Source organism: Hemicordylus capensis, chromosome 1, assembly GCF_027244095.1.
Source record: "Hemicordylus capensis ecotype Gifberg chromosome 1, rHemCap1.1.pri, whole genome shotgun sequence".
Lineage (NCBI taxonomy): Eukaryota > Metazoa > Chordata > Lepidosauria > Squamata > Cordylidae > Hemicordylus > Hemicordylus capensis.
Window position 1 is genome coordinate 385,329,495 of NC_069657.1, and position 24,127 is coordinate 385,353,621.

Sequence of the window (24,127 nt, forward strand, 5' to 3'; positions counted from 1 at the left end):
AAGATGACTCAGCAACAAAACCACTGAGCCTTGCATATATCATGGGATACAGAACAGATGGCAGAGAGAGATGGAAAGATACCGTTTACCTAGAAACACTGAATGTGCCTTTGTCTCAATGGCTGCGTCACATATCTCTTTGTAGATTCTTCAGAGCTCAGAGAAAGCAGATTCCTGATTATTTTTAAAATGACAGAACCATACAAAATCTAGCAATACTCATGTGCTATTTTGGGGGCACAGACTTGGGAGAATTGCCACTCTGAGCAAAATTTGGTCCTCAGAGTGTTTGCAACTCTCTGTATTTCAAGAAGAAATGCTCAAGAGTCTGAAATAAACCAACACTGCTCTTTGTAACAGTTAGCCTTTCCTTGAAGTAGAATAACATACATTTTCCTGTGTAAAATAATAACATAAACACTAGGATACCAAATTCTTATTATGATGTGCAAAATCTGCACCCATTTCCATGGGAACAAGCGGAGCCAAAAGTCCTTATTCAGAAAGAGATAGAAAAGGCAACTCAAATTTAATCTTTATGAATGAAGCTCACCACAAATCACAAGCGGTCTATCTGCACTTCTTTTTTAGCAAATGGTAACCCAGCAGCTTTCACAATTCTCTTTCCCATACTAGCCCTTGATTTGCCAGCAAAATGGGTCAAAGAGCATTTCATATTGTCTCTTCATGGACACCAACAGTTAAGATGACAGTCTTTCACAGCAGATTACTTTAAATAGGCATTTTAATAAGTTGTGTTTAAGTTGTGATGACAGTTTCCTAAAACTGTCTCAGACTGCCATTACTTTATTTTCTCTCTGTGTTCTGTAATGCTCCAGATGGTTCAATCCACTGGATTGGAAAGTAATCATAAGAAATGAAGAACTGCAAAACCAAACAAAACCTTTTAATGAGATTTAGTTTTTCATTTCCATTCGTTTTCTCCAAAAACACAGGTGGCCCTTAATCGTGGTTGGTCCCTGGCTTTAAAGTAATCTGTTAAAGGGTCAATGCTAATTTGTGCCCCCTCTCTAAAATGAAAGTTGGAAAAGCAAATCATCTCTGAATGCTAACATCATTGGAAACATGGCTTTTCATTTAATGAAAGTTGCATCCAGCTATTATTAATCACAGTCCAGCTAGCCTTCTCATCAGGGATACCCCAAGCTCCAGGATCATAGTGTGAGATCCAAGCTTATTTTGGTAACATAATTTTGGGTTTTTTTTAGAAAGTGTTTTCAGTAATTCTTAATATCATATAATTAATACAATGCCATTGAAGTACATGATATTATATAAATAATAGCAAAAGTTCCTAGCTTCAGGAACTAAGCATCTAAATTTATCGGGAGAGAAGAAAAGGAAGATGCAAAGTTACAGCGAATAAATATGCAAATAAATATGCAAATGGAGGATCTGAAGAGAGAAAGAGGAGTGGTACTGCATATAGGTATTCTAAGAGGAATAAGGGGAAGGCATAAAGGGCAGCAAAGGACAATGGAGGGAGACTTCCAAGGAAACAGGCAATTTGGGGACAACCGAGCTGGCAGAGATGGAGGAACGCCTGTGGAAGCAACAGGGATAAAGGAGGAAATAATGGTGAGAAGAGCCACCTAATGGCATAGCAGGGAAATGACTGGCCTAGCAAGCATGAGGTTGCCGGTTCGAATCCCTGCTGGTATGTTTCGAGCAGCAGCGATATAGGAAGATGCTGAAAGGCATCATCTCATACTGTGCGGGAGATGGCAATGGTAAACCCCTCCTACCAAAACCAACCACAGGGCTCTGTGGGCACCAAGAGTCGACACCAACTCGACAGCACACTTTAATGGTGAAAAGACAGGGCGAAACAAAACTGTGGAGAGCTTTCAAAATAAGGACAAAGAATTTGTGTTGGATATTGAAGGCAATGGGATCTCAGTGTGAGAGGCAATACATGATCTGAACAATGGAAAATTGAGTGATTTTCACAGTGGAATTTCAGGTGGAGGTGAAAGGACTGAAGGGAAGAGAAGACCAGAATGAAGAAGACTGCAATGGTCAAGCAGGAGATAGTCAGAGCACCAAGCAGTTACAGCTGAGGGAACTGTGTGTAAGAGTGGAGTTGAGCAATGTAGTATAGGAAGAAGAACCAACATGACAGATGGAAACAACAGCAAAGGAGAGGACAGGATCGATCTTTGATATCTATCTTTCATGCCTGGGAAACAGCATTCAGCCAGTGGCATAGCTAGTGGAGAAGTGGGGGGGCATGTTCACCTCTCTTGCCGGAGGCCCCTCGGAGTGAGGGAGATAATGAATAAAATGGGGAGAGGTGGAACTGGCGGTGCCCTCAAGATCGGGAGGGCAGATTATTTGAACCCATCTGCAATTATAGCTACACCCCTGGCATTCATCATGAAGTTATCTATGGATATGGAGACCTGCAATCAAGAACAAGAAGGTCTGTGGAACACAAGGAGTACAGTATAGTACTGGACATATTTAAGTTTGGAAAGGCAATCAAACTTTCAAACAAAAATAGCAGACAAAATCTGGAGTCTTCATGGCTATTTTCAGGCAAAAAGAAAAAAGAAAGAAAATGGGAGATTCAATCCAATATTTCCTGTGTCTTTTCTGGATTGGCTTTTATGCAATTAGTGTTTGAGATCCAGCACATTTAGATGTGGTATCGCTATTTAACCACTAGGTGGCTCTGTAGTTGTATGCAGTACAGTATTCTCCCAAAGATACAAGGACCTGGTTGATAAGGTGGTTATGGCTGGATCTCAGTTGTTTTTGGAAGCCTCTTATTAACCAATACCATTGCTTTGGTTCCTGGCTAGTATATATTACTGTTTATTATATTTATCATCAAATGTTTATATAGCACACAACAATATGCATATGCACTAAATATAAAAAAGTTTTAAACTGTAATATTAATCATGTATTATATAATAATATATTAATATTAATGTAATACTAATAACTAGCTTAACCTGTGCAGAGCATCTGCACACTAGTACTTGATTGCTCCCCTCACCCCCCACCACAGCCCCCTCACCTCAGGGTTCTCTGCACCCTCACCTGAGCTGCACTCCTCCTCTTCCTCCTCCATCCCGTTGCTCCATCCCCCTCATCCCTCTTGGTAGCGGCTGCAGTGTTGCCGGCACCAATTGGCCAAGCCGTAGCCCCCTAATTCCAGAGACCTCCCCACCCTCACCTGAGCCCTGCTCCTGCTCCTGCCCACAGGAGTAGCAGCAGCAGTTGACTAGGCCCTTCCTCACTGACCCCCCCACCAAACATCTGCTCATTCTCCTCAGGCCACTGACAGGCTCGGGCCCGTCCCTTGCCCTTCTTTCTCTCTCTCTCTTTCTCTCTCCTCCCCTCACTCTTCCCCTCTGTCTTTCTTCCCTCCCTTCCTGAGTTAACATATATTGTTCATCTTGTTTCCTCATCTAATTCACACAATGGCAGCCTTCTTCTCCTGAAGGTGCTCTTTTCTCCCTCATGACCCCTCTCTTCACAGACCCCTGAATATAAATGTAAATATAAATATTCCTCTCCTCTACAATCAAGAACATCTTCTGACCAGCAACAGTTGCATTCCAACTGACCTTAAACATCACAGGATCCTCCTCCCTATCTGCATATGGAATCTCCACTGCCCAATCACCATGGTGCTTCTGCTTGAGAACTCTTACGAGAGCTGCCACACACGGGATTAGCCACAGGTATGCCTTAGAGAATTATATATATAGAAGATGCTTTTTATAGAGCACCTTCTTTTTGAGCATTCTAAACACTCTGCATACATTACAGGACCACAGAATTTTAGAGCTGGAAGGGACATGGGAAGTCTTCTAGACCAGCCCCTCTGCTCAGTTCAAGAAGCTGCTACAGCATCCCTGACCGATGGCAGTTATGAAAGATCCCACCACTGCACTAGACTGTTCCATTGCTCAACAGCTCTGACAGTTAATAAGTTCTTCTTAATGTCATCTGCTTGCTTGTGATTTAAGCCCTTGGTTCCAGTCCTGCCCTCAGGAGCAACAAGGAACAAGTCCGCTCCTTCTTCTCTGTGACAAGCCTTTAGATATTTAAGGATGGCTACCATATCTCCTCTTAGTTTACTCTTTTCCAGGCTAAACATACCCAGCTCCAACTGTTCCTTAGAGAATCAGTTTAGAGGCCCGCCACTGTCTAATGCCCTCCTCTGAGGACATTCCCATTCATCAATGCCCTTCCTAAAATATGGCATCCATTACTGGACACAGTATTCCAAATGAGGCCTGACCAGCACAGAGTGGAGTTGAACTATTTCTTCTTGTGATCTGGACACGTAGGCCACATTTGCATGTAATGTGGAACAGCGATTGAATAGGCTTGCGGTTCCACGGACGTTACATCCGAATGCAGGAAACCGCAGTTGGGTGCGGTGACAAAACTTGAGGGTACAGGATTGGGACTCCATTCTGAACCCCCAGTTTGAATACAGTTTTGTCGCTTCAACTGAAGGTTCCAAGCAGTACAGCTGAATTTGGGACTGCAGGCTGCTGACCCTGGCCCTGGCATTGAGGGAGGAAGTGCCTCGATCAACTCTGACCTGATTGGCTGTCAAGAAGGAAGCCCTCAAGTCTCACTGACTGCAGTGAGGCAGCTCTTCTGAACGTTCAAATTTGGATGGGAGAGCCGGGGAGGGGGCACAGAACCACGGGTCTAATGGACCCATGTTTTTGCATTACATGCAAATGCGGACTCTGCAGGCTAAAGTTGTTTTAGTTTTCTTAGCAGCTGCATCACATGGCTGGCTTAAGTTCAACCTGTGATCCACTACGACCCCTAGACCCTTTTCTCGAGTACTACTGCCAGTTCTCCCCCATTCTATACGTGTGCATTTTATTTTATTTTATTTATCTAAATGCAAGATTTTATATTTGTCTTTGTGGAATTGCAACTTTATATTTTTCTTTGTTGAATTTCAGAGTCGTCTCAGTAAGTTCTCGCAATAATCTGAGCTTGTGAGGCACCAAAGTGTACCTTTTTTTTTTTTTTTGCAAACAATGTTTTTGCTCTGATGTCAAAATATAATCCAAGAGAAGGGAATCACTGACAAACACTTTGTTAGTAAAAAAAAAAAAAAAAAGAACAAAGATCTCAGCAGTGAACTTTAACCAGACCAAACAAAACGTAAAGAGAGAATGCCCTTGAATGGCCATTGAATGGAGATCATGGATCCGCATGAATGAATGTTGTTTGTCCTTACAAGATATAAATTACATAGCACTTGAGGGGAAATCATGCAACATATGCTTTCCATAAGTATTACTGTAAACAGCATTCTAACATGTCAGTACAGATTTCCTGACATCTGTTTTTACCAGGAAGCAGCACATGAAGGTTAGAGCTTAAGATTCTAGTGTATAAGAAACCAGAGGCTCAACCAGGATCTGAACCTGTCACCAACTACTGAATTATGCTGACATTTCAAACCACTGGACATCTGAAATGTCACCTAATTCACTTATAAACTCAGACATTCAGCATCAGACCTGTCACCCTTCACCTTTACCATTCCACTCAGATACAAAAATAAATAAATCATATTCAGCTTAGCAAAAAGATGGGACATGGTGAACAGAAGCATATTTCAATAACATATCCATATATCTACAATATATACATCCTCACTTTGAAAAAGTGATATTGGTATGATGAAAATTTGGAACAGGTATCACACATTAAGCCACAAAAAAGGCCGTCATCTACCAGAATGTTTTCAGTTATTCTACAGCGATGTTCGAACTATACTACAAGCCCAGATTGCAAGTACAAGCATGCTGATGAATTTTTTGAGAGATCATTGCCAGAAATATGCTTCATGCTAAGTTTCAGCTGAGGTGCATGCCTAAAATGCAGAACATTGTCCTGAAAATGCACACCAACTTTCATTCCAGTGTGACAGTTTAAGGCTGATATTGCATTGTGCTGTATTTTGCATTTTTATCACACCTTTGAAGACGAATGAGGACTTAAGGTGGTATTTGACCTTGAAATGTACATTGTGAACAATTCTAGTATCTCTGTCTCTTAATGGCTTTACAAACAAACTGATGAACAAATTAACTTACAAACTGAATGCTGAATGGCTGAGGTGAATCAAATGCCTCACTTTGCTCAGTGAACGATCTATAATGAATAATCTATATATGTTATAATTATTTAGTCGTTCTTTATTATAGGACTGAAACAAAGCACAACTAGCTTGAGCTTGAGCCAGTTTGAGATTGAACCAGCTTGAGCTTGAACCAGGTCGGTTCAAGGGCTCAACCTCTAATCGAACCGAACTGGGCCCAGTTCAGGGGTGCCGGACACATTAGAATTAGGTGTTGTTGTTTTTTAAAAAAGTTGTACTCACCACCACTACCACCACCAGATTCGGTGACCCTGGGGAGTGTTGCAGCAGCCATGCAGGGGGTCTCCATCAGCTTCCCCTCCCCCGCTCACTGGTTTCCCCCAGTTTCCTATGGGCCATTTTGAGCTGCTCCGGCCCTCTGTGAGTACATGGTGGCCATGTTTTGCTGCTGCGCACTCACAGAGGGCTGAAACAGCCCATAGGAGACTGGGGAAAGGCCAATGGGAGGAGGGGAAGCCACCGGAGATACACACCCCTGCTACCGCAGCAGCACCCCCAGGGGCTGCTGAACCCAGGGGCAGCGGTGAGTCCAATCAAAAAACAACAACTAATTTTAATGTTTCTGGCACCCCCAAACTGAGCCTGAACTGGTTCAAATTCAAACCTAACTGGGCCCCAAGTTCAGGGGCGCCAAAACTAAACATGTCCGGTCCAGTTCGTGTCTGGTTCAGACTCAAACTGAAGCAGGCAAACCAGTTGTGTGCATATCCCTAGTGGATGGAGGTGTCACCAATTTTGGCTGGGCTGCGCCCTCCATGCCACATCACATTCAGGTCTCTCCCAACATTCAAGAGCAGACTAGGGGGCAGGGTCGGGGGCACAAAGGGTTGAGGAAGGAAAGGGAGATTGTAAAAGCCCCAGTGTGTGAGTCTGCCTTTTGAAAACCAGCAATATTTTTCACCATGTAATTCTGAGAAAGGACATCCATAACTCTGTAGGCATGGGAGCAGAGAATGAATTTGCATTAATTAAAGATGTGTGAGTTCATTATAGATCAATGAATCCATACTGAATGTGTTTAAATGATTTAATTCAAATTTAGACTCTCCAGTCTTTAGGACATTCAGCTGAAACAAAAAAGAAAAGCCCCATTAATGTCATTAACCTCCATCTAATCTATAAGAATATCCAGTAAATTTTAACTCTGTAAAAGACTGGGGTTAAATTAAACTAGAGTGAATAATTTTGTTTAACAAAATAGGATCATACACACACACACACACACATACACACAGCTTCAATTAATGCAGATTACTTTGGCAGACTAGTAGCTTCCCCCACCCGTGTTACTGAATTCTTCAGCATCATGCAGAACCATGAAACCTTTATTCAAATTAACAGTATTATTAACCCCAGAAAACCCATCATAAAATATAATGGCTATTGCCTGCTTCAATCCACTTTCAAACAGCACTGGAACAGTTTTCATTGCTTTTCTCGGTTATTAAAAATATACATGATCATGCACTATTCTGCATCATTGATGTGATTAATATAGGTTTCCTTCACTTATCATTAGTTCAAACCATTTTGTCTGCAATCACAGCCTTGGAAATAAATCCTGTACCATGTCAATCGAGTGCCTCTTGTTATTACTGATATTCTAATCAGCATCCGACAAGAACACACCTAAGCTCTTCAGTGTGGTTATCTCTGCTGATTGTTTCAGAGGATTAAGATATTAAATGGCAACTTTCCTGTCAGTAGCAATAATGAACACAATAATATCATCACGGGTACATTTTTGGTTGTCAGCCTGTACACTAATTTTTTAGCAAACATACAGGGAAGATCCAAAGCTGGGGCAAGGAATACTCTGTACCTCTGGAATGGTTCACACTATTGCCAGACAAAAATCCTGCAAATATGGGAGGTAGGTGAGGCATCAGGATCATGACCTGCACAGATTCCCTGTTATGTTAGGAGAGAGAATCTACGATCTAGACCCTACACAGGGATAGGTCTACATTTTCTAGGCAGTGATGATGGTTACAGATCTTGTTACAGATCTTTCAGTCTATGTTGGATGTCTCATTAGTGCATAGCAGTGCGATTTAATCCATCTATATATACACACACAGCCCTGGCATGCATGATGGAGAACTGGCTGAACAAGGGCCAGTGTCTGCCCAAGACATGTTGCTGCCTGAAGTCACCACCAAATGGCATCTCTTTCCTCCACACCAATGACCTTTTCTTCTATTAAAATAACATGCCCTTCCTTCTTTCAGATTTCTCCTGTTTCTTCATCTTCTATTAAATCCTCTATATCTGCTTAGGGGAGCAAATGTGCAATTACAGATTTCCATATGGCTTTCTCCAATACACATGTATATACATACAACATACTAAGTGAGTTCGCTCACAAGCAAATTAAGTAAGCAAATGCCCCCAGGTTCACTGCCTAAAAATGACCCATTTCACCCTTCTTCATAGCAGGGCCAGCCCTGACAAGGGGGATGGAGTCAGTCTTCTATCCCAGTTCTATCTTCCAGCTTTCCAGGTGCAGCAACAGGTGAGATCTGGTGCGTGGGGTCACAGTGATCTAATATGATTCTGTTCCCTTCAGTCTTGTCCAGAAGGCATCTAATTATGAGTGTGTACCTGGTGATGAGTCACTGAGACAGGATTGGGATACAATGTAGGTGTAACATTGCTTCACAACCCAAAAGCCTGCCTGGTAGAGTGGGCAGAAATAGCCTTGACAGTGGTATTGGCTTCCCACAGATTGGTTGTTCTGGATATTTCAATACCCACAATGAGGCCTCCTCATCTGCAATGACTCAGGATTTAATGGTCTCCAAGATAATAATGGGCCTGTCTCACTTTAAGTGGCACAGTGGGGAAATGCTGGACTAACAAACAGAAGATTGCCAGTTCAAATTCCCACTGCACCTATATTGGGCAGCAGCAATATAGGAAGATGCTGAAAGGCATCATCTCATACTGTGTAGGAGAAGGCAATGGTAAACCCCTCCTGTATTCTACCAAAGAAAACCACAGGGCTCTGTGGGCACCAAGAGTTGAAATCGACTTGATGGCACACTATTACCTTTACCTCAATTAATATCAGGGCCAATTCAGATTCAGGGGCACATTCTTGATTTGGTGTTTTATGATCAGGATGATAGTGATCAATGGGTGAGGGAGTATGATTTAAATTAATTGGGGTTCCTAAGTAATGGTGAGCCTATCAGAACAGTGTAGTGCAATGGATCCAGCTGGATTCCTGAAAGCTCTGTGGGATTTTCCTGCTGCCTGGCTGGTGGTCCTGTCAAGTCTCTGGTCAATATCTGGAATGGGGAACTGGCCTAGCTATTGACACTATCACCCCTAGACACCCTCACCAGTCTGTCAGAGCTCATGCTCCCTGGTTTCTGAGAAGTCAGAGGCACTGAAATAATGGAGGAGACAGCTGAGAGTGACAGAGGAGAAAGATGCATGGTGAAAGAAGCTTGTGCTACACACAAGCAACATCCTACTATAAGGCCTACTCTGTCGTGGTGATTGCAGTGAAGAAAATGCACATCTCTACCACCAGCATATTGGTTCAGTGCAGTGTTGTCCAGTATGGCTATTCCAAGTGCTAAAGAGATTGTTTCATCTTGGGCTTCAAGGAGGAGTTGAGGAGTTCTTGATCTGTTGTGATCAGTTTGAAGAATACACCACTGACAAAGTCATTTGTATCCATTCCAGCTTGGACTCCATTCTGAAAATAGGTTCTATGGATGTGCCCTTGGCACTGGCTTTTCCTGTTTTGATGGATGTATTTTTCAGTTGAGGATGTAAACAGTTGCTTGGAAGTTTGAGGGTGAACACAAGCCCTCTCAACTCTTGCACTTCCTGGCTGCTTGAGGCAGCCAGAGTGGAATTGACTAGATGAGGTGATAAATGGTCTTGAATTTGCCATTCTGGTCTTGAATTTGCCATTCTTGGGCAAGCTGTTCAAGTGGGTAATGGCATCCAACACCAGGCTTTATTGGATAAATCTGATTATCTTGAGCCTTTCCAAAGTAAGTTCCAGTTTTGGTATTAACACTCAGTCTTCCAAGGTCACCCAAGCACCAGGAACTAAGTAGGAGAAGTGTGACCCTGTTGGCTCTGCTGGGGCTCTTGGTAGTTCTCAATACTATCAGCCATGGTATGGTTTTGAACTACTGAGCTGGAATGAAGCTTGTGGTGCAGCAGGAAAATGCTTGACTAGCAAGCAGAAGGTTGCTGGTTCAAATCTCATTGGGCAGCACCAATATAGGAAGATGCTGAAAGGCAACATCTCATACTGAATGGGAGGAGGCAATGGTAAACCACTCCTGTAGTCTACCAAAGAAAACCATAGGGCTCTGTGGGCACCAGGAGTCGAAATCGACTTGATGGCACACTTTACCTGTATGGTCCTACCTTGAGGGTGGGCTGCAGAGCCTGGTGCAAGGGAACTACTGTTCAATAGGGCTATGCACAATTGCAAAAGATGGATCTGAGCTGATCCGATCCAGAATCCCAGGGGTAAGAATTGGATCTGTTGGACTCTTCAGAATATCAGAGTCAGACCCGGTCTGATCCCTGATCTGATTTCCCCCCCGATGGAAATCCCCACAGAGGTCTATGGGGAAAGTTTGTTTGTTTTTATTCACCAAAGGTGGGGGGGGCGGAGCTTGGCAGGGAGCTCTGAAAATAGGCAGAGAAGCAGGCAAGGATGGCTGGATTATATTTATTTAATAGCAAGGGAATTTGACCATCCGTTGTTTTAAATTGAGGATGGGATTACTTGGTGCCCAGTATATGATATTACCATATTATTTATTTATTTATTTATTTGATTGATTGATTGATTGATTGATTGATTTCTATACCACCCATCCAAAAATGGCTCAGGGTGGTTTACATAGAGAAATAATAAATAAATAAGATAAGATGGATCCCTGTCCCCAAAGGGCTCACAATCTATAAAGAAACATCAGATAGCACCAGCAACAGTCACTGGAAGTACTGTGCTGGGGGTGGATAGGGCTAGTTACTCTCCCCCTGCTAAATAAAGAGAATCACCATGTTAAAAGGTGCCTCTTTGCCAAGTAAGCAGGGGTTTATAACATCAACATGACTCTGCATTAAGACAGGCCTGGGGAGACAGTCACAGGGGCAAGCCTGTAGCCAGACATTTAGTATTGAGGGGGTTTAAAGGCACAATAATTGAAGAACAACCAAGCTCAAAGCACAGATAGCTTAATATGTTTAACATTATTTAGTCAATCACTCAGTCAAAGACTTGATCGCATCAACCAAAGGTCACAGCAGTACCCTTGAGGGGCAAAGAGTTCTATGCAGAGATAAGACACATTTAATAGTACCAGAATGATACAAAAGTGTCTCCCAAACAAGGAACAGCAATCTCTTGTATCATCTTACTTCTTAAACTCTCAGCAGCTTTAGCAATCACAGCAGCTCTGCCTGTTACAGGCACATAGATGTTTACGGGAGATCATACAATTTCTGGGCCTCTGAAAAGCCTGGTGATTTAATTATGAGATTATGGATAAATTTCTCTTTGGGCTCTTTGCAAAGAGGGCAATGAAACATATAATACATCACATCCTCTACTTTGTCTACAAATGCAAAAATGCTCACCTTGTGTGTTCCTTTAAGAATGCTGAGGTCACAGACTAATGCTGCACTAGTGCAAACATGTTTCATTAGTGCAAGAATGTTGCACTAGCTGGTTCCATTAAGCTAGGAGCTTAGATTCCAGGCTAGTGTTGCATGCAACAGGGTGTGCTTGCAGAAATGGGCACACTTCCTCCTGCGAAATCTCTTCCTCAGTCTGTATATGCTACAGGGAATGATGCCAATCTATCCACTATCCTAGTTGTGCAAGCACAACATGAGCACAAGCAGACCTAGACAATGAGATGGTTCAATGTTGAGCATCTGCTCAGTGACATGACCTTCTTGCACGTGTGCATCTTTCTTTGTTGCATGAGGGCAGCATTGGTGTGGTGGTCTACCACCATTTGGAAATGCAATGTAGTGAGACATTTTTCTCAAGGATGGGTAAGTAAGTGCATTTTCTAATATCCTTCTTTATAGAAGGATATTATCACTTTGGTAGAAATAGTGCCATTGTAAGAAAGCTGTATTTGGTATTTTTGCCAGAACTAGGTTGGTAGCAGATTTAAACATCTTATTTTTGACCGATTTTTGACCTTTGTTCTTTGTATTTAATTTTATCAATTTAGAAGTATCCAATACCTGTCAACTATTTGGTACTCATTGGCCAGAACATGGCAAGGCAGGAACACATTTACATTTACAGAAACTGTGTAGAACTGGGGGATACTTGAGAGCGCAACCCTGCCTCTGTCCTTAGTGAGGATCAAGCTTCCTTGATCCAGGATGAAATTAGGCCAGTCAACTGTACAGATGTTACTAAGGCTTTGGAAAAATGAATGTGGAGATAAAATAGTGATAGTTCTTACAGCTTGAGGCTAAGGTTTTGTCACAGATTTTTTATGACACTGAACTTTGGGAGTATGTTAAAACATCTGACCTAAAGATGTTCCTAAAATCCACTTTGTCCATTACTAGATCAATTTTTCCTACGCTGGTTAGAAGTGAACTGTATAGCCATTCATCCTAGAATATTCTGTTTATTTAACTGTGCGAAATGGGTGGCTTGATTTATTGTGCTTTATTTAAGTGTTTTGTAAGTCACTTTGGGAGGTTTGCCTGAAAAGTGGTATATAAATGCAAAATAAATAAAGTAAATAAATAAAATTGTTGTTTTAAATGTAATAAATTATACGAGCATTCACTTGTTCAAATTAAGTTTGGGAATAACTCTGCAAGCCTTCCTAATCTGTAATTCCTGGTTGACTAAAGTGCATTCTTTAGTCTCATCCTTTGGTCTAAATCTGAATTATTTTTCCTCTTTGAAAGGAACATTGGTACTCACCGTGAAGGTTTCTTCTTGCTGGTGTTATGGAGGTCACTCATCATGGGTTATTCTGCCCACTTGCTCCAGAAGGCAGGCAATATGTTCTTGAAATGACCCTTAACTAGCCTGCAAGGGGAGGTCCATTCCAGTCCATTGAAAAGCCAGAGTCCGCACACACCATAAAAACAGAAGTAGACCCAACAGCAAATGCAAGGAAACAGTAACAACTGACAACCAGTGTTCCCTCTAAGGTGTGCACACTTGCATACGCTCACAAATTTGTTGAGGTCCACTTAGTTAATTTTAGATCTTGCTCAGGATGAAGCAGGAACGCTCCACTCTGAAAGCATGTGCACACATTGCCTTGATACTGCTGCCCGGAACAAAACTCATTCCACACACAGAGATGAAAAAAACTTCAGAAAACAGTGCTGACAACATAGACAAACCTATGCACATGAATGCATAAAAAATGACAATGTAAACAATCAGAGAGGATGAAGGAATGAAAACCCTCCCCCTCCCTCCAGTCAATTCCAGGCAACAGGTTTGGGCCCCAAAACCCCAGGTGGACATGAGTGACCTCCGTAACACCAGCAAGAAGAAACCTTCATGGTGAGTGCCAGTGTTGCTTTCTCTGCTGGTGTAGGAGATCACTCATCATGGGTAATACCACAGCTCACACCCTCAGGAGAAAACAAGCCCGGACCAGCATCTACTGCCCTGGCAGGACTTTGTGCAAAACCTGTCTACCAAACACCACCCTAGAGGAAGCGTGCACATCCAATTTATAATGATGTGAGAAAGTAGACGGAACCTTCAATGTAGCCGCCTTGCAAACCTCCTCCAGCAAAGCAGCAGGAAAAAAGGCAGCAGAAGTAGAAGCACATCTAGTAAAATGAGCTGTAATCCCTGCCAGATGAGTTAAGTGCTGCAGTTCATATGCCAAAGTGATATATGACCTAACCAAGTGGCCTATCATAGCCGCCAAGGCCGGCTGCCCCAACCGCCAGCCCTGAAAGCACAGGAACAAAAAGTCCGACTGTCTAATGTCCTCAGACCTATCAATATACACCCACAGGGCCCTGTGGATGTCTAGCTTATGCCACTCCTTCTCCAACCTCTGTTGAGGCTTAGGACAAAAAGACAGCAAATAAATATCCTGAGATCTGTGAAAAACTGAACTGACTTCTGGAGTAAATGAAGGATCCAGAATCAAATGTACTCATCCTTTGAAAAAATACATAACCCGTCCTTCACTGACAGTTCATGAAGTTCAGAGATCTGTCTGGCCAAAGTAATAGCCAGCAGAAATGCCACCTTCATAGTCTTGTGTAGAGGTTCAAACAGGACCTGATGTAATTCACTTAATGCACCATCTTATTTATTTAATTATTTGTCTATGAAAACCGCTTTGAACACTTTTGTTAAAAAGCGATATATAAATTGTTGTTGTTGTTATTTAACACAGTATGTAAGTCCCAGCAGGGAAACCTATGACATACTGGTGGGGACAACAGAGATGTCCCCCTAATGAACTTCTGAAGGAGCAGATGAAATGGATCAGCAGCGGCCCCCTCTGGAAAAAGCATAGGTGTGAGACAAGGCGCCTATCTTTTCAATGTTGCCGCTTTCAACTCCAGAGACAGGCCATCCTGCAAGGAGTCCAGAAGATCCCCCAAAGTACACCTTGCAACCTGTAAACCTTGCCACCCAACTCAGAAAACTTCTCCAAGTAGTCTGATAGATCCTATTTGTCAAGGATCTACAAGATGCCAAAATGGATTCCACCACTGCCAAAGAGAGGCCCCTGGAAGTCAACAAGTCCCTTTCAGCTTCCAAGCAGTCAACCTTAGCCAGACCATGTCTGGGTGGTAGACTGGGCCCTGCGACAACAATCCATCTGGACTGGCAGGTGTATGGGCCCCTCCACCACCATGTTCACTATCTCTGAAAACCATGGCCTGCATGGCCAAAATGGAGCTATGAGAATAATCAAGGCTTGAGAGTAACAGAGATGATGCAGGCACCTTGCTAGGAGTGGAACAGGAGGAAATGCATATAGAAGCAATGGAGGCCACCGCATTACGAATGTACCCACTGCTTCTGCTCCCTAAGAGGGGAATCACAACACAAACCTGGGCAGCTTTGTGTTCTCTGGTGATGTGAACACGTCAATCTAAGGATGTCCCAGCTGCTGGGTCACCCAGTTGAACACCTGTTGTTGTAGGCTCCATTCCGAAGGATCAATATCTCTGCAGCTCAGCCAGTCTGCCTGTACACTTGACACTCCACTGAAGGGATTTCCATCTCGTCCCCCCTTGCCTGTTGATGTGAGCCTGCATGGATGTGTTGTCCATTTGAATGGGTACATGTGCCCCCCTCAGGACTGGTGAAAACTCCAACAAGGCTAGCTGAATCGCCCAAAGCTCTAGCCAGTTTATACTGTGCCTTGCTTCCACTGATGACCATCTTCCCTGGGCATTAAGATGTAGACAATGAGCTCCCCAGCTGGAGAGGCTTGCATCCATGGTGATCAGGATTCGGTGAGGTTTGGCAAACGACTTCCCCTTGGACAGGTTTTCTGGGATTGTCCACCGGTGAAGGGAGTGAAGTAGCGACCTCGACAGCCGTAAGTGCTGTTGAGACTTGCAGGCAATCTGGTAAGAATAGGAGAGCTGGTCTTGTGGCATGACTTGTCCCCTTTGCTAAGCAGGGTCTGCCCTGGTTGCATATGAATGGGAGACTTGAAGTGTGAGCACTGTAAGATATTCCCCTCAGGGGATGGAGTCGCTCTGGGAAGCACAGAAGGTTCCAAGTTCCATCCCTGGCATCTTCAAGATAGGACTGTGAGAGGTTCCTGCCATCAACCTTGGAGAAGCCACTGCCAGTTTGTGTAGACAATACTAAGCTAGATGAACCTATGGTCTGACTCAGTATATGGCAGCTTTTTATGTTCCTATAGTCCTGAAAAGGTAGAAGTGCCCATTGTAGAGGGAGTAGATGTATCCTGGCCCAATCCACAGAGTCCATTGAGGAGACCATTATCTCCAACAGCCTCTCCAGGATCAAAATGGGCCCTGATCTGCATCTTTTCAAATTGCTGGAAAGAGAAATTATGTTCCGTAGTCTGTCCGGTGGAAGAAACAACCTTGACTTCACTGTATCTATGTTATACCCAGGTGCTGCTGTTGTTGTGTTGGAATGAAGTGACCTTTCCCCATGTTTATCAGAAAACATTCCAGTGTGAGCCAAGATACTTTTAGGGCTTCCCTCTCTGATTGAGCTCTGATCAACAGATCGTCCAGGAAACAATAAATGGTCACAACCTGAAGATGAAGGAATGCTATAATGGGGGCCAGAACCTTTGTAAACACTCTTGGTGCTGATGACAGGCCGAATGGTAAGGCTCTGTATTGGAAGTGTTGTCCCTGATAACAAAAGCATTGGTAGCTTCTGCTCATTACATGTACCAGGATATGCAGATATGCTTCCTTTAAGTCTATGGAGATCAGAAAGTCTCCCTCTTGCAATGCCTCTGTGATGGATCTCAGAGTCTGCATCTGGAAGCATCTATCACAAACCCGTTGACTGATTTTAAGTTGATGGGTCTCTGAGAGACCCATCCTTCTTTGAGACAGTAAATATTATTGAGTACACCCCTTTCCCCCTTTATGCCATGGGCACAGTTTCTATGGCTTCTATGTCCAATAGACACTGCATGGCTAGTAGAACGCCCCTGTGCTTTGTGGGGGTTTTGGACACTGGAGTCAATACAAATATGTCTCAAGGTGTTCTTCTGAGTTCTATCTTGTAACCCTCTCCTATGATAGATAACACCCAATGATATGTAGTAGAGGTCTCCCAGGCATGCCAGTATGCCAAGAGACTCCCCCCACCCCCACGTGCAGAGTGCTGGCGTCAGGACTGTTGTCTGGGCTGTTTGGCTTGTGGGGAGAAACTAGAGCATTGTGGGAAGAACTGCGGCCTGCCCTGCTCACGCCCCCTATGCCATGTGGGTTTGCCAGACCTGTGGAAATCCCTGTGCCTGAATGAGGGACAAAAGGAATATGAAGACTGAGAAAACCTCCGGTTGAAAACTTTATCCTCCTTCCTGGAGGAGGAGCGGAGAGCTTTATGCTTATCTTTGGTCTTCACTAATACGTCTTTCAGAGCCTCATCCCCGAAAAGCTTTTCCTCATCATAGGGGACCACTGTCAGATTTGTCTTAGCCAAATTGTCCACCTGCCAGTGGCGGAGCCAAATAATGTGTCAAGCAATCACATTAGAGGCTATTGATTTGGATGAGTAACGAATGCTGTCTAGTGTAGCATCCAAAGTAAAGGCGGCTGCCCTCTGGAGACGTAGCAGCTTCTGCCTAAGCCTGACAGGGTTGAAGGGAGGTTGTTAACCAACTCATCGAGCCACAAAACAGAAACTCTAGTGACAATGGAGGCGGCTGAGTCTGCTCTCTTTGCCATAGCCGAAGACTCATGTGCTTTGTGCATGGCCGCTTCTGCTTTTTTATCGGTTGGCTCCTTGAGAGTGGAGTCTCCATCCCTGGAGACCACTGCTTTGAGGAGGGCCATGATGGGAGCGTCGGTGGGAAGAACCTGTAAAAGGTCCATAGTGCTCTCTTGAAAATGATAGAACTTATTAGCCATAGCATAGGTCTGCTTAGACACTGCAGGATTTTTCCCACTCTTCCTTAATAGTATTAACAAACCCCTCTGGCATGGTAACCCTTGACAATGACTTAGCTGGGGAAGGAAGGACTAGCGGCCCCTTAGGTGGACAGTTTGGGGTCTCGGTATTTGTACTCTGTAAGCCCAAGGCATCAGTAGCCTGTGTCAGCACAGGTAACATTTCCTCTGGTAACAAAAGCCTCTGCGTAGATGTACTAAGAGGTTCATTAGGCAATTCCCCCTCCTCAGACAATAAAATGTTCCTGGGGGAAAATGGGGCAAAACCCAGGGTTGAGAAGCTTCAATGCGTGGTGAGGGTCAGAGGATTCCCCCGCCCCAAAGTGGAAGAGTGATGGGGGTTACCTTCACCCTTGGACTTTGCCTTCTTCCCCTTAGACTTTTTCCTCTTTACAGGGGCCTCCTCTGAAGAAGATGAGGAAGGGGAGGAATGCGTATGGTGTTTGCAGTGCCTGTGCTGCCCAAGGACTTCCTGGCTAGCCTCAAAATAGTTCTTAACAGCCATAGCCACCCATTCCTGCCAGTCCACAGACAGCATGGTATAATGGTTAGAGTGCTGGACTAGGATCAAGGAGACCCAAGTTCAAATCCCCATTCAACCATAATACTTGCTGGGTGACTCTGGGCCAGTCACTTCTCTCTCAGCCTAACCTACTTCACAGGGTTGGTGTGAGGAGAAACTTAAGTATGTAGTACACTGCTCTGGGCTCCTTGGAGGAAGAGCGGGATATACAATGTGAATGAATGAATGAATAAATAAATAAATAAATAAATATTGTAGGGGCCACAGAAATCACCATCAGCCAATTGCAAAAAGCAACATTACTGAGAACAGCCTATATTCTACGATGATATCTATAATAATAACAACAAAGATATTGATGATAAAATTCAGCCATCCCAGGTCCTTGGGGAGGACTCGATGTCTGGATAAAACAAACCTGTCAATAACACCTGTCTGCCTGTGTAAACAAGAAATGATAATATTGGGTCTCCTAGGTGAGCTCTGTTCTCCTAGACCCCGCCAGAGGTAGGGATTCTAAATGGCCCTGCTGAATACACCCCCCCCCCCGGTCTCAGTGGCGCTCACCAGGTTTGGGTTCGTCATCTCTCTCAGGGTCAATTCCTCTCTGCTGTCCTCTGCGCTGCCACTAATGGTGGTGTCCTCCGTCTCTTCTAGAGTGCCAACAGGGGAGCATGCAGCTCTGTTTCGCTTGAGCCCCTGCCTGGATCCTGTTGCATTGGGGAGGAGGCGTTGGTGTACTGGCAAATGCCGACACGACAGCAAGAAGATGGGCGGTGCTGGGGAAGTGAAGAGTAATGGCACCTGGCTGCTGATCTCTGCTCCCCAGCAGCTGGCAGGCGTGCTGCTTTGCTCTAGGCAAAGAGCAGTTCTGCTTCTTCCTCTTGTTGGTCAGAGGCCCGTGAGCCTTGCACCCCTCTGTCTTTGTGTTCCCTCTGGCTCCTTGGCCGCTGCTGCGGAGAGCAGCTGGGACCCAGAAGCACCAGTGGAACTCCCTACAGCGGCCCCTAGCAAGGAGGCCTCCTGTTCTAAAGGCGGGGAAAGTCTGGTTTTGGTGTACTGGGCCCAAAAAGCCAGCATCGTTGGTTTCTTGAGTTCCCCCGCCATGGTCAAAGAAAGAGGAAAATTTTGAAATTTTAGAAGTGAATATGGAAAACAATGAGGAGACAAAGCCAAGGAGAGAGAGAGAGAGGGAGATAGATAGATAGATAGATAGATAGATAGATAGATAGATAGATATTAAAAGTTGTTTGTTTTAAACAGGAGAGAAAAGCAACACTTAAGGACAGAAAATCAGTAAGGAAAAACAATCAGTAAGGAAAAATCAGAAAATCAGTAAGGAAAATCAGTAAGGAAAAAGAAGAAAATCAGTAAGGAAAAACAAGAAGGAAACATGAGCAAATAAGCAAAGAGGTAAAGTAGCCTAAAAGGATAGAGAGCTAAAGCTGTCTGACCAACTGGGGCGAAGGCAGGAAACAAGACTGGAAGGGACCGCCCCTTGCAGGCAAGTTAAGGGTCTCTTCAAGAACATATTTCCTGCCTTCTGGAGTGTCAGGATGCCATGTTACCTGGTTGCTTGGATGGCCCTGTAGAGTCTGGAGAAGGGTGTGGCATCCCTCCTGTGGGGCTTTCGTTCCCTTCAGGAGCCAGTAGGGATGAGAAGCTCCAGTACTACAGGCAGATCCCAGTGCTGCCTCCCCTACAAACCCAGATTCGTTTACCCAGGCTTTTATCTGGGTTAAAGGGCACATAGTCTGAGCACACACAGAATCGGGTCCCTAGAGTGCTCGACTCATGGGTAAACCTTTGAATGTAATACTCACATGGTGCATTAAAGGATTCCTGGAGGCTGGGACTCATTTTCCCAGCCTCCACTAATCTCTGCTGCTGGGTGCAGTGCAGATCACACGGGTGCACAACAGTGCACTGAAGAGAAGCCTACGGATAGTCGGGGGGGAAGGTAGACTCAACCCTGCCTCCCCACCTCCCACCTTCCCTGCCCCGCAAATGGTTGTGTGCACGACCTTAATATCTATTAAGCAGAGATAGCCAGTTTGAATGTCATGTGGAACTATGGTTAAATCCTGGTGCCGCACAACATCTCCAAGTCTCAGGAGCATGCACCTCCCACCACCCCCTATTGCTTGCGTGTGAGTTGGAAGCACACTGCTTCCAATTGTGGTAAGAAGCAAACCCAGATCAGTTCTGACATCCAAACTGATTAATCTTGGTAACCAAATTGCTTGCAATAAATCAAGTTCTGAAACCCACTCCAGACTTTGAGTTCAGATATCATTTTATTTCAAGCATTTTGTTAGAATAAACCAAGTTCGTTAAGTTCAGACATCATGATTGGTCTTGGCTTGTTTCTAACCACAGTCGAATGAGGAATTCATGACTTCTCTGGGCAGAGGAAGGGGGAGCATGCATTCCCAAGTATGGATGTGCACGAACTGTTCAGAGGCCTTTACGGGCAGCATCAGTGGAGGAAACATAGCGGGAGGGCTAAGAGCACCCTCCGCCACTATTAAAGCTATCCCCACCACCACCTTCAAGCCACCCCCTGCAAGTTCCGTTCTCATCCCGACTCCCAAGGTCCAGGGACATTGCATGGAATGAAAATTTAACCAAGGCTCCACATGCCAACTGAGCTGGTATCTGTGGAACTGTACTTCCCCCCAGTACCTGTGGAAAAGCTGAGGTTGGGGACATTTCTGATTAGCTTTTTAGGTGTCAATTTTATGAGAACATTTGTAAATTGCATTAAAAAGTGTCTTTAATAGACCCATGATTGCCATATAAGATTTAAACTCACTTGAACGGAAAAACACACCTTTCAATCACATTTTGAAGCCCCTGGTGGCGCAGTGGTAAAACTGCCGCCCTGTAACCAGAAGGTTACAAGTTCAATCCTGACCAGGGGCTCAAGGTTGACTCAGCCTTCCATCCTTCCGAGGTCGGTAAAATGAGTACCCAGAATGTTGGGGGCAATATGCTAAATCATTGTAAACCGCTTAGAGAGCTCCGGCTATAAAGCGGTATATAAATGTAAGTGCTATTGCTATTGCTAAGTGCTATTTTCAATCATATGTAAATAACAATTCAAGATATCACGTTTTGCTTTTGCTGCTGTTAAAGTTAGATCCGATTTTATAGATCTAAACACATGGGTTTAGAATTATTTGAAAGCAGAGCTGCTTCTGTTTTTGTTTTATTCATATTGTAATCATTTTGTAATTATGTTAAGATTTATTACAACCTATTAGTTGAAACAAATAAGTATCACCTATCATTATAGTCATACAGCTACTGACTTAGCTGCTTGCTTCTTGTTCCAACTCATTTCCTGGCATACCCACAAAGCCACACAGAGTAGAATATTAGATGCACTTTAAATCTTACCAGAAAAGACACTGGGAATCTTGGAAAGAAAGCTCTTGACTGTGCGAATGGGAATCCCATTTTTTTCATCCTGCATACGTGCTATGACGTCCTCCATCTGAGCAAACAACAACAAAAGATTATTGCATTGCATTTTTTAAATAAAGAGTCACAGGGCCAGTTCAAATGAACATGGCCTCAGACCAATGTCACTGAAGGATGTTCTGATGCATTGTTGGAATGTCCTTCAATCGTGTGTTGGGACTGTTTATCTGAATGCCCCCTAAACACATGCTCCAAAACATCATCCATACATGATTAGGAACATAGGAAGCTGCCTTATTCCGAGTCAGACCATTGGTCCATCTAGCTCCGTATTTTCTACACAGAAGGGCAGCGGCTTCTCCAAGGTTGCAGGCTGGAGTTTCTTTCAGCCCTATCTTGGAGAAGCCAGGGAGCGAACTTGGAACCTTCTGCATGCAAGCATGCAGGTGCTCTTCCCAGAGCGGCCCCATCCCTTATGGGCTCACACATATAGTCTCCCACTCAAATGGAAACCAGGGTGGACCCTACTTAGCAAAGAGGGTCCATGCAAGGCAAGCTCTCCTCCTCTATGACTTTCAGTTACACCAGGGTGGGCATGCTCTCAGTACATCCCTGCCCCTGATCACACGTTGGGACTGTATTCATTTGAACTGGCCCATAATAATTATTATAATTATTTTTTATTTAAAATATTTCTATATTGCCCAGAACTTGTGTCTCTGGGCAGTTTACAACTGACTTTCTTGCAAGAAAAATTCAAGGACCTTAAGATGCCAGGACCTCTTAATTTTTTTCTTGTGATATATTTCATCCAAAACAAAGGTCTTGATTAATTATTTCACAAGAAAAAAATTAAGAGTCCTGTATGATTAGATGGCCTTAGGTTAACAACTGACGCAACCACATTACCTACCAAATGTCCACTATGAGAGGAACCTTCTTTCATGTATTCAGGGCTGGGCAGCCCCAGTTGTACAGAGATGATGTGGCTGATCTCAGCTCACAGTTCAGAGAATTCTGTGGCTAGCTCCACATCCCCAGTAGGACTTAGTTTCTTAAACTTTAAAATTCAGTGCAGTTTCAAAAATCAATTTATTTACCAGCATGAGGGTCAACTGTTCCAAATTCACTTCCCTAGGTTGGGCAGGCACATGCAAGCCCTTGAGTAAGACTAAGGTCACTTTTTGGATTATAGATAGGGTTTCAGACCCCATCATTCTCTCAATGAAGTCACTGGGAGCATGACAGATTCCACTCCCTTCCCCAAGCCTCCATACAAACCTAACACCTCTCACCACCTGCCCACTGGCCTTTCCCTCAGCATTTTCCTCTCTATTTATTTTTGTTGATGATCTGGTGGTGGCAGCCAGTGAATGGAGGGACCTCTGTTCCTTCCCTCCTTGATGCCTGGAATGCTGTCATGGTTGCATGATAGACAAAAGGATGCTGGCAAATGGTAGTTTCTCCAGCACTGTTAAGGTTCTCATGGCAGTGGGGTGGGGGGTGGGGAGACGTTCTTCCATTCTCCTGCTGCAGCAGAACAGTAATGCACTTGGGAGGTGGTTGGTGGCACGAGGTGGGTGAATGGATGAGAAGCAGGCAAGGTTTACATTCTGCTCTGACATGGATTAAAAGCCCAGCTAGTGATGAACGGCTGAGTAATAACGCTTGTCTCACACTAAAGATGAGGATTATGACCCCACTGGATTTGACTTCTGAGCTGTGCTTGGATACCATTTGGCAGCATCACTACACACATGACAAAAGCTCAGCTCAGTTGCTATGTGTGTATATTAAGGAGCAATGGGGATAATAATATAGACAGGCTGATTCATATTTGATACATTACTTGGGTATTTGCAGTCAGGTATTCACAGAGAAGTACAAAAAGTCTAATAGTATCTCACCCTAAGGTGGTGCTGACAATGCTCTGAACTGAAGGGAAAATCAGGGTGCAAGCAAAGGGTTTTTAAAAAGCACTTGCCAATCCTATTGCTTTCTCCTGAGGTCACAGGGAACTCTTGTGTCTCTCCCAGCACCTTCCCTCTCACAATAAGCAGAAGCAACTGCTGCTTGACAGAGCGGAGAACCTGAATAAAGGCTCATACTTGCTTCCAATGGGGAAGGGGAAGAAGGGAAGAGAGCACCTGAAGAGCCATGCCCCTTCCCAAACAGTAACCAGTGCTGTCAAATATGACAGCACCAACCACCTGTTCAGTACTTTATGCAACCAATTCCAAATCTGGTGCTGGTAACCTTGCATGCAGCTTAAGGTGTTAGATTCTGGAACCGCGGGCACATGCTTCTGTTCCTGAAGGGATGCAGATGCAGATGCCAGCTTCTGTGTCTTTGCTTTGTGGCAGTAAGAT

At 44.1% G+C, this 24,127-nt stretch overlaps 1 protein-coding gene across 14 annotated transcripts in view; it reads right to left on the minus strand.

Moving 5' to 3' along the window:
* The window catches only part of RGS7 (regulator of G protein signaling 7), a 281,681-nt gene that overhangs the window by 116,500 nt on the left and 141,054 nt on the right, over nt 1–24,127 (minus strand). For 13 of the 14 annotated variants that reach the window (XM_053300907.1, XM_053300896.1, XM_053300935.1 and 10 more), the window contains one exon: nt 21,735–21,831. The exons of the other annotated variant lie outside the window; for it this stretch is intronic. In XM_053300907.1, the coding sequence (XP_053156882.1) occupies nt 21,735–21,831 (97 nt within the window). The remainder of the gene's footprint in view (nt 1–21,734; nt 21,832–24,127) is intronic. 14 annotated transcript variants of the gene reach the window in all.